Consider the following 11,223-nt stretch of genomic DNA (forward strand, 5'->3'; position numbering starts at 1 on the left):
TGATTGAAACAGATTAGAGACATGTCTCACAAAATTGACGTGTGAAACCATCTATTATAAGTTTTTTTGTTGTTTTAAACTTAAAAATTTAACAAGTTGATATGATCTATGTTTACAATAATAAAAAATAATTTTAACATAAAAGTTAACATTTTTTCCTTTACAAAATCAGATGGAAAATCTATATCACAAAATTTATATGTGAAACAGTCTTATACAAGTTTGTTTTATTTTAAACTTAAAAAGTTATTATTTTAGCATAAATTTTTTTAAAAAAATTATGAAATTAAATTAAGAAATTCAAAAGAATTTGTTCCAATTTATATTTTAAAATCGATCAAATTAATTAACAAAAAAAAATGCGTGTGTGTGTCTATATATATATATATATATATATGTAATAATTAGCAATAAAAATCAATTAGTAATAGAATAATTAAGAATTAATAATAGCATGATAGTAATTAAATGAGTGTTTATTATATTCAAACAGCAGTGTTTTCCCCCAGCTGACCCCAACTCATCTCTTCTTCACCTTCTCGCTCCTCCACCGCCACCACCAACCACTGCCACAACGGGCGGCGGCGACGCCTTCTACATCTTCGAACTGTGGCTCCAGTTAAATTTATATTGAACCCATCATGGGCAACTGCAACGCGTGCATAAGACCTTCGGAATCTGAGCATCAGACTCCCAAATCCCATGGTCAGAAACAAGGCCAGAAAGCCGACGGGCGCTACCCCAATCCGTATGCGCAATCTCCTACCCCGATCCGCGTGCTCAAAGACTTCATTCCCCGTACTAAAATCTCCGACAAGTATATCCTCGGCCGTGAGCTGGGCCGTGGAGAATTCGGGGTCACCTATCTGTGCACCGACCGAGAGACGCGCGAGGCACTCGCGTGCAAATCGATATCCAAGAAGAAGCTTCGGACTGCGGTGGATATCGAGGACGTCCGCCGCGAGGTTGAGATCATGTCTAGCTTGCCGGAGCACCCGAATGTCGTGAAGCTACGTGCCACCTACGAGGATAACGAGGCGGTGCATCTGGTGATGGAGTTGTGCGAGGGTGGGGAGCTTTTTGATAGAATTGTGGCGCGTGGGCATTACAGCGAGAGAGCTGCAGCGGGAGTGGCGAGGACGGTTGCGGAGGTGGTGAGGATGTGTCATCAGAATGGCGTTGTGCATAGAGATTTGAAACCCGAGAACTTTTTGTTTGCGAGTAAGAAGGAGAATGCGGCGCTGAAGGCCATTGATTTTGGGTTGTCTGTGTTTTTCAAGCCCGGTAAGTTTGTGTTTGTTTTTTGTTTTTGTTTCTTCGGTATGATAAAAAAAATCGATCTTTGATCTGTTTTGGTGGGTTTTGAATCTTTTTAAAAGTTTTCTTAGCTTTTTTTACTGGGTTTTGATCGTTTGATTTCATTCTTGTTCTTCTTCGATCATGTTCTCTTTTCCTTTTTAAAATTTGTTATTCATTGCCAAGGTTGGTTTGTTGCATCTGATTTTGGGTATGTCCAATTGTTTTGATCTGGTTTAAGAAGCTAAAATTATCTTTTGAATCGTTATATCTTGCGTTTTACTGAGTCCCATTTGGCATGATATGCTGTTATCAAGATAGAATATATGCTTGTGGATTTGTTTTATTTTCTTATGTTCTTATATTGATTTCTTTAAATGCATATTGATAATTCGATAATCAGGTGAAAGGTTCAATGAAATTGTGGGAAGTCCATATTACATGGCACCGGAGGTTTTGAAGCGAAATTATGGACCTGAAGTTGATATTTGGAGTGCTGGTGTTATTCTGTATATTTTGTTGTGTGGTGTTCCTCCATTTTGGGCCGGTACTTTTACTCCCCTTTTCGATACGGATCTTTTTATACTTAGTTCATGAATTGAGCTATTTTATTTCACAACCTGCGACAGAATCTGAACAGGGGGTTGCGCTTGCAATCTTAAGAGGAGTTATTGATTTCAAGAGGGAACCATGGCCTCAGGTTTCTGAAAGTGCCAAAAGCCTTGTTAGGCAGATGTTGGAACCTGACCCCCAAAAGCGTTTGACTGCACAGCAAGTACTTGGTATGTTTGGAAAATACTCCTTTGGTAGATTCTTGAAAAGTATTGATAAAGTTAGTGGTAGTGTCTTTATTTTATCTTTGCTGCATGTGATCACTTTTCTTTAAAATGATGATGGGCAGCATGCTGAGAAAGGAATGGATGACCCCGGCACCCAAGAATTTTTTATTTACTTAGTAAATGTCCCTTGGCCAGGAAAACTAGTGTTTACTTTGGTAATAAATAAATGCAGAACATTTCAAGAAAGTAGATTTTAATTCTGTAACAGTGGTAACTGTCCATTATGCAGCAGAGGGCCGTTCAGTCTATTACTGCTCTTTTGCTTTTAGGATAACATTTGTCGATCATAGATTTCAATAGTAGAAACCTGGTTTTCCATGGTCTTGGTGGAGATTCCCCATTGGTTTCTATACTTAAGTAGAAAATGGTTCTGTCATCGACTCATCGTATACAAATCAATCAACTGGGATTGTGAAATGATTTGACATTATCTAATTAATAAATAAAATCCAAGATTAAAGACCAAGAACCTATTGGGTCTCCCAGAAATGCATTCAGATACTCGATTGTTTTATTAGGAAGTAATATTACATCCAGGAGGTTTAGCTTCTCTGTTCACAAAACTGCCACTGTTTTGGTTCCCTGGTCACTAATGACTTGTGAGTCGATCAATTTTTACAGCTCAACAAACATTACGGACCTTCGGTTCTCGAATATTGCCACATTTTTAAAAAATATTTAGCCTTCAGCTGGTTTGTGAGAGGCGAGCTTGGGTGTGTAGGGGATGCAAGAGACAGTTTTTCCAATATTTCTTTTAATAACTATTGTAACTCGCTTATCATAATGATGGTGAGGAGACGATTGTTTATATGCGGTTTTATGCAAAAACTGTAACGTCTTTCTTTTCATTTGTTGTCTTGATCAGAACACCCGTGGATACAAAATGCAAAGAAAGCCCCAAATGTACCATTGGGAGATATTGTGAGGGCAAGACTTAAGCAGTTTTCTGTCATGAATAGATTCAAGAAGAAAGCATTACGGGTAAGCGTCGAGCATTAGTCGAGCTATATTTGTAACTCTTATTTTCTATTGGAAAAATCAGTATCCCTTACATCAAGATATCATCTGGGAGAAGATTTTCTAGTGAACAACATGGGGAACTGGTGTTTGAGCTTCGCCTAATATTCTTGCATAAAATATGTAGTCTGACCTGTTAGTAAGTTGAACTGAGGTAATTATGGTAGAAAAGTACCATTTACTGCCCATGTTGATAAATTGTGTTTTACTCTGTACACGTGTAGGTGATTGCGGAACATTTATCTGTTGAAGAAGTTGAAGTCATGAGAGATATGTTTGCATTGATGGATACCGATAGAGATGGGAAAGTATCATATGAGGAATTAAAAGCTGGTCTGCGAAAAGTTGGTTCTCAGCTGGCAGAGCCTGAGATAAAGTTGTTGATGGATGTGGTAAGTGTTAAAATTATGGACTTTTCCACCTCAAAAGCTAGCTTAAATGAGAAGAATTGTCCAAGTATATATATATAACTCTCAAGAACTTAATTCAGTCGATGTGACTCACGTCCATGAATGAACAACTGGAGCGTGAAGTTTACAAGACATTAGTATATGACCATAAGAGCAGTCCAACATATAACAATGAGTTTGAGCTCTGATACCATGTTATGATTATGAACTTTGTGTTAACTTTATCCCAAAAGATCGCTCAAGGGGGAGAATTGTTTAAGTCACTATACTATTTTCAAGAACTTAATACGGTCAGAGTGGGACATCTAATGCACCTACGCCCCTCAAGCCCAAAATGAACAACCAGGACGCGAAGCTTACAAGACATTAGCAGGTGATTTGTAAAGACAATTCAACACATAATGATGGATCTGAGCTATGATATCATGTTAATATTATGGATTTGAGCCAAACTCCATGAACTAACTTTTGGGATGTAGTTAGACAAAATCCATGATCTTAACATATTATCAAGAGTTTATACTCATCATTATATGTTGGACTATCCTTATGAACCACCTATTAATGTCTTGTAAGATTCACGCCCTAGCTATTCATTTTGGGGGTATGTAGGTGTGTTAGATGTGCCACATCGGGTGGATTAAATTCTTTGGAGTTGTATATATTGACTTGGATAATCCTTCACCTTGAACTACCTTTTGGGATGGAGTTAGACCTAAGTCCACAATCTTAGCAGTAAATATAACTTGCGCAACACCGAAAACGTTGAAGTCATTTTCTACTTAACACAGTTGCTAAGAGTTAATGTTCACGATTGTCTTTTTCTCCACGTTCTTACTTTTTCTGGGTCATTTAGAGGCAGTAAGATGTTGAGTATTCACAAGCTTGCCAACTTCTATTAAAATTGTGCCATATCTTGGGTGTTTAAACTTTCCGGATGGATCTTGTTAGCTCTTAGAAATTCAATTTGAATGCAAATTGTATCTATTATACTCAACCTTCAAACATTGGGAAACCACGTTTCTTGTAACTTCGTTGTGACTTTGTTAAGGCAACCCTAAATTGTCTGCAAGGTCTCCTTATAGTGGTTATTGTCTAATGAATGATAGGCTGATGTTGATGGAAATGGAGTGTTGGACTACGGCGAGTTTGTTGCGGTGACGATCCACTTACAGAGGATGGAGAATGACGAGCATTTCCGTAGAGCATTTATGTTCTTTGACAGGGATGGTAGTGGGTATATTGAGCTCCATGAACTACGAGAAGCGTTAGTCGATGAGGCAGGTGATGCGGATATTGACGTATGCAATGACATTATGCGGGAGGTTGACACAGACAAGGTAAGCCTAAAAGTTCCCATCTTTTTCTCTAATCGATCTAGTAGCTTGTCATTCTTGAAGCTTTTTGGCCTATTTTAACTGCCAATCCGATTTCAGGATGGCCAAATTAGTTACGATGAGTTTGTTGCAATGATGAAAACGGGGACAGATTGGAGAAAGGCGTCTCGACAGTACTCAAGAGAACGTTTCAAGAGCTTGAGCCTCAATCTGATGAAAGATGGCTCTCTTCAACTCCAGGATGGATTTATAGGTCAAACTGTCATTGTTTAAACTTTTTTCGCCATCACAAAATCATCTTATCCATTGATTTAAGATAGAACTGTCCCCATTTAAACTTTTCACAACCGCAAAACCGCCTCTCTGTTCCAGATACATTTCTTGTTAACAACCAAAGCTTATAGATGGATGAACTTCAAGAAAGTAGAGTAGCAGACTATGCTACATTCTTGGTTCTTGTTGGTGATGTGACCGAGGAACCATGTTTCGAAGATGATTGATTGATATTTATATGTTCATACCATTCTTAGGCATAGATAACATGTCGTGTTTGCGTCGCCTCTTGTTGTATATTTTTGTTGAATTCACTTTTGGTGGTGTTTTATGTACATGTGTGCCTTGTCAAGAGAGCACATAGTCGAATTCGCTAGTTGGAGATTGCGAAATTCTGGAGATAGTTCGTGTGGTTTGTTCAATGTGCGTTGTCTATTTGAAGCACAATTACTCTAATCTCAAATTTTTTCCCATCTACTTTTTCCAATTTTTTTGAATTATATATTGTGTTTTGGCTCATGTGTTTTATGTTACAATCTCTTGATAATTACAATATCTTGTAATTCATGATATTTAAACATGATTTTCGTTCTCACAGAAAATGGTAGCATCGATTGATTATAACCATTTGAAAAATTATAACTAAAAACTAAAAAGTATCCATGTCCTAAAATTTTCAAGTAATATAATCATTATATTTTTTTTGTATTATATCACACACGAGGATTCGAACTCGAGGAGCCAACTAATCTGACAGAGTGTGAGATCACTGGGTTTTAGTTTTCATCCAATGTAATTATCGTTAATTTTACTATTTATATAGAAACTATGTCTATATTTGTGATGTGGCCTAAATATAATCGCACAAATTTTTAACTTATCTCACTTAAAGATATCGGATGATTAAGGTAAGTTTAGAACAACTTATCATTGTTATAACTTAGTCGTCAAGATAAGTTTGAGACAATGTATTAAGTTCTTAAGTCGAATTTAAATTTAAAATTTGCAACAAGGTAAGTTTGTGACAAGATATAAAAATATATAATCTATCTGATATCATGATAATTTTGAGACGAAATATCATATGATATTAAAATAAGTTTAAATGAAATATCATCGTTATAATATATCTGACATATAAATTTGAGACTTATATCCCATATAAATGTTAAAAAAATTAAAATATGATAACAAGAAATCTTAATTAAATAAACACAAAAACTCATGTGAGACGGTCTCACGGATCAATTTTGTGAAACATATATTCTATATGGATCATCCACGAAAAAATATTACTTTTTATGTCAAATATATTATTTTTTATTGTAAATATAGATATGATTGATCCATCTCACGAATAAAGATCCGTGAAATCCTCTTATAAAATATCTACTCTTAGATAATTATTAAAACAAGATACAAATATTTAAAAATTTTTTAGCTCAATTATTAGTTAAATGGCAAAGTCAAAATAAAAATGGAGCCCACTGAATCCATCTCCTTGGCCCCAAATATCACTTCTCGTCATCGAAGGAATTAAGCAAATTCCACTGAAATTTGAAATCTTAGAAAAGATTTTCATGGGGGTGGACTACTACAATATCCTCAAGGTCAACCGCAACGCCACCGGCGATGACTTGAAGAAATCCTACCGCCGTCTCGCCATGATTTGGCATCCCGACAAGAACGTCAACAAGAAAGAAGCCGAGGCCAAATTCAAGCAGATTTCCGAGGCCTACGACGTCTTGAGTGACCCGCAGAAGCGTCAGATCTACGATCTTTATGGAGAGGAAGGCCTCAAATCTGGTCAATTCCCCCCTCCTGCACGCACCACGCGGAATCGTCATCAGGGTTTTCACTACAATCATCAGCAGCATCCGAACCCGAATTTCCGGTTCAATCCCAGGAATGCGGATGATATTTATGCGGAAATTTTTGGGGAGAATAGTAATGGAAATGCGAGTAGCAGCAGTAATGGCGGTGGGATTAGGAGAGATGGGTATTTCAGGAGTCAGACGATGAATAACGGCGAGGGGGCCAGAAAGGCGCCGCCTTTGGAGAACGTGCTCGTGTGTGGTTTGGAAGAGTTGTACAGTGGTGCCACACGGAAAATGAAAATTTCGAGGAATGTTTTTGATGGGCATGGGTATGCACCTTTTTTTTTTTGCTTAATCATCGAGTTTTTGTGCCTCGCTTCTTTTTTGTTATGGTGGTTGTGTGTTTGTTTATTTACAATCTGATTGTTCAGCCTGAAGTAGAATTCTTGCGCAGTGCTGTTCTGCGTGCAATTATTGGTTTTTTTTTTTTATATTGTGTTTTTCTGTTTCTTGGTTACCTAATCATGTTTGATTGTTATGTTCTTTATTTTTTCCGGATTTTTTAAGTGTAAGGTTGTTTTGTCCCCTATCAGGTGCATTTTGACATTGCCATTTGTGATTTTCTCCGTTTTATTTTATGTTTGTGGATCAAATATGTTCAAATTTTATTTAGTAATTCTTGAAGGCTTAGATACTTCTTGAGGTGGTTTGAACTGCATTTATTTGATTTGTGCACATCGGGTTTTCGGGTTTCAAATTGGCTATTTGTTGCATGTATCATGTGATTGTTGTGGATCAATGTAATAAAATTCACCAGGCGCTACTCGGGTGCCAGACCAACGTCTAGAGCCTACGCCACCTAGGCGGGACTGGGCGTCTCTAGGCAGATTTCATGGTATCAAGAGACTTGTAATGATTTTTAGAATAAATGTCAGCCCAAACTTTGTTAAATCCAATGGACACATGGTTCATTCCTCCCGCTTCTTCTGTTTAAGGCAGGTCAGGATAATAATCAATGCAAGAGGAATCAAAATTAAAAAAATTACCTTTAGAGCCTGATTCGATTTTCTTATGCGTGCACAAAGTAAACCAAAAAGATGAGAGTCATGTGTTAGGGTAAGCGCAAGCCAACAAATCATGGCTGTAATTGGGCTTTCAATTCCAAAAAATTAATAATCAATGCAAGAGAAATCAAAATTTAAAAAATTACCTTTAGAGCCTGATTCGATTTTCTTATGCGTGCAGAATTAAGCAGACCAAAAAGATGACAGTCATGTGTTAGGACAAGCGCAAGCCAACAAATCATGGTTTTAATTAGGCTTTCCATTCCAAAAAATTAAAATAAAAAACTTATAATTATTTCTTATGTCATGTTTTTTATTAATTGGGCTTTCAAAAATTAAAAATCCAAAAAAAAAAAATTCCCAAAAAAACTCTAAACGCCTAGGCCCGCCTAGCACTTTTTCGGTTTGGCCGAGCGGCGTCTAGGCAGCTAGAGAACTGTTGTGGATAATTGGGTTTCAGTACGCAAGATTTCTTTTTCCTTTTATTCCCCCCAATTTTGGGTGCACTTTTATTTTAGGTTATTAGTTATTTCACCTTGTACTTGTCAGGTCATGTAATGTGGCTGCATTATTATCTATATCTATATATGTAGTTCTCGTCAGTATGAATTAGTTGCATTGCATGCTTGATTATCACACGAACCTTAACAGGAGTGGGGTGACCACGCAGTTTGTTTTCAGATGGAAAAATGTGTGAAATAGAAAGGAATAAGGATGTGCGGATACAGTTCACGACCTTTTACTTTATTTCCTGCCACGCCTTTTGAATGCCTTATGAAGTGGCAATGCATCTTCCCTACTGATGCAAGATTTAACTTCAACTTTTTTAGCCTATCAGAGTAAAACATCAATTATTAAGAACATTAAGTTCATGAATAAATTCAGCGTGGAACTTGCATCTTACTGTGTTAAATCAATTTAAGCCATGTTAAATTGTTGAGTGTGATGAGGTTCCTTATAGATCTTCTTTGACTTTGATCAGCTTGTATGGCGTTGTGCCTTTAGTTGCAATACATATTCACCAATATCCATTGTAAGAAACAATTTAAGTGGAATTATATCCACGAGTCATGTAGATTAACCTTGTAATAGGTCAAGTGAAAAACAGAGATTCACAAACAACACGAGTTTAGTTGAATTTGGCTGGTTGTCTGTTACAATGGCGAATTGCACGTATTCATATTTTAATTTCACAAATTTCAGGACTCGGTCCACCCGATTCCCAAAAAGGCTTTTAAATCAATAATATTTTGATTAGATCTTATATTTTAATTTTTGGACATATTCATTCATCAATCATGCTCACATACTATGTGATTGCGATCATGAAACCGAGTTGTTTCCTTGGAAGTTGCAAACCTTGACAGCATATACTATACTCCATACTAGGGTCCTATATATGATAAAGTGAAAATTGTATGAAGATTGGTGATACTTGTTATTTTTGTAAACGAGGTAAACATCCAACTTTTCTGATGGTGTCTGTGTCTACTGCTTAGCTATTTTGTAAAATTTCTGAGAGCTGAAACTGCTTCAACTGTATTAAGAGATGCTAAGGATCGTTCTGCATGTTAAACATCATGCTGCAATTAACTTTGCTCTAGAAGTAATGAAATCACTTACGGACCTATAAAACTAACCAAACCTGCCAATGCAGTATTGTTTTAATATCAGTAAAACACTCTAACCTTATTTTTTCGTCAGACCTCATATTCATGAAATCGTGCATGGTTCAATATTGATTGTTAACATTATGAAAAAGTAAATTGCAAAAATAAATTTCCTTCATATGTTGTTCTTAGGTAAAATTTTTTAATGTGTACATTTGAATTGTACTCAGTGTTGATTTGTTCTTTGTTTTCTTCCAGCAAGCCTCATTTGGTGGAAGAGATTGTAACTATTGATATAAAACCGGGCTGGAAGAAAGGCACAAAAATAACTTTCCCAGAGAAAGGCAATGAAGAACCTGGCGTCGTTCCTGCAGATCTTATTTTTGTTTTGGATGAAAGACCTCATCCATTTTATATAAGGGATGGTAATGATTTGATCGTGAATCAGGAAATAACACTTCTCGAATCCCTCACTGGAAAGACTGTGGAACTTACCACACTAGATGGGAGGAGTATAATGGTCCCTTTGACTGAGATTATTAAACCTGGGCATGAGGTGGTTGTCCCTAATGAAGGAATGCCTATTTCAAAGGATCCAAGTAAGAAGGGATCCTTGAGGATCCAAATTGATGTGAAGTACCCTAAAAGGCTTACCGAAGTACAAAAATATGAATTGAGGCGAGTTTTGGGAGGAAATGCATAAAAAATTCAAAAAAGCTGGGGTTTCTTGAAATGCAACAGTGAGTTGTAAATACGAAACTTGAATGCTATTAAAGTGTGAATATTAGAAAGAATCTTGTTCTAGGGGATACTCGGTTGTTGAACTTTGATGACTTCTCTTTGAAGATGGATGGAAAATGCTTGCTGCCATGGAAGTGAATATTTAAAATGAGAGAGTACGAATTTTGTGGGATTAGTGATGGTGGTCTGCTAGAGAACAAAGCAGAAATGGATGAGACAAGTTTTCCTTGTTGAAGGTCATACTTTTGGTTGAAATTTTATGCCTTACAATTACTCCATTACTGCTCTTCCATTTTCAGTTCAATTTTAGTTTATACCTCCCTACCAAACAAACCTCCCTCTCCGACACAAGTTATTGATAGAATCCAAAGTTAAGATAGGAGTAAAGCAATGTGACGCAGGAGTAGAGAATTGTCTGTGTTTGTGACTGAGGATTCATTTAATCATATGAAGTGTTATTTTTCTTGGCTTGTCAATGGCTCCTCCTGACTGTTGTTTTTTTGCCTTTTTTATTTCTGTCAAATCTTCAATATTGACACTAGTTTGTAACGTGTTTTTGTATGGAATTCCGACGATGTCGTCTTGTGATTAAAGCACTCTTAGTTTTAGACATGTTATAGGTAAGATCTTTTTTTCATCTAGGTGAAGCTTTGCCTATGCTTGAAATGATATCTTGGCTCTTCGTCTCTATTATTTCCTGTTTTTCCATCGCATCTCCACATTAGTATACTTCTTGTTTGATGTTCAAATAGTTTAGGCAACTCATGCAGTGCTTAGAGGTGGATTCCACAAGGATGAGTAAAGAATTCGTCACATTTT

General features: G+C 36.6%; 2 protein-coding genes across 2 annotated transcripts; both read left to right on the forward strand.

Moving 5' to 3' along the window:
• The first annotated feature begins 485 nt into the window (after positions 1-485).
• LOC140819294 (calcium-dependent protein kinase 10-like) lies at positions 486-5,672 on the forward strand. Its single transcript, XM_073179298.1, has 7 exons — positions 486-1,284; positions 1,700-1,843; positions 1,926-2,078; positions 3,001-3,116; positions 3,377-3,544; positions 4,672-4,902; positions 4,999-5,672. Exons 1-7 carry the CDS (start codon positions 642-644, stop codon positions 5,170-5,172), a joined length of 1,629 nt encoding a protein of 542 aa, XP_073035399.1. The 5' UTR covers positions 486-641; the 3' UTR covers positions 5,173-5,672.
• A 998-nt stretch (positions 5,673-6,670) lies between these two features.
• Positions 6,671-10,880, forward strand: LOC140819702 (uncharacterized). Its single transcript, XM_073179879.1, has 2 exons — positions 6,671-7,318; positions 9,922-10,880. The coding sequence occupies exons 1-2, from the start codon at positions 6,753-6,755 to the stop codon at positions 10,364-10,366; spliced, it is 1,011 nt and encodes a 336-aa protein (XP_073035980.1). The 5' UTR covers positions 6,671-6,752; the 3' UTR covers positions 10,367-10,880.
• Positions 10,881-11,223: the final 343 nt, after the last annotated feature.

Source organism: Primulina eburnea, chromosome 18 (genome assembly GCF_022965805.1).
Source record: "Primulina eburnea isolate SZY01 chromosome 18, ASM2296580v1, whole genome shotgun sequence".
Classification (NCBI taxonomy): domain Eukaryota; kingdom Viridiplantae; phylum Streptophyta; class Magnoliopsida; order Lamiales; family Gesneriaceae; genus Primulina; species Primulina eburnea.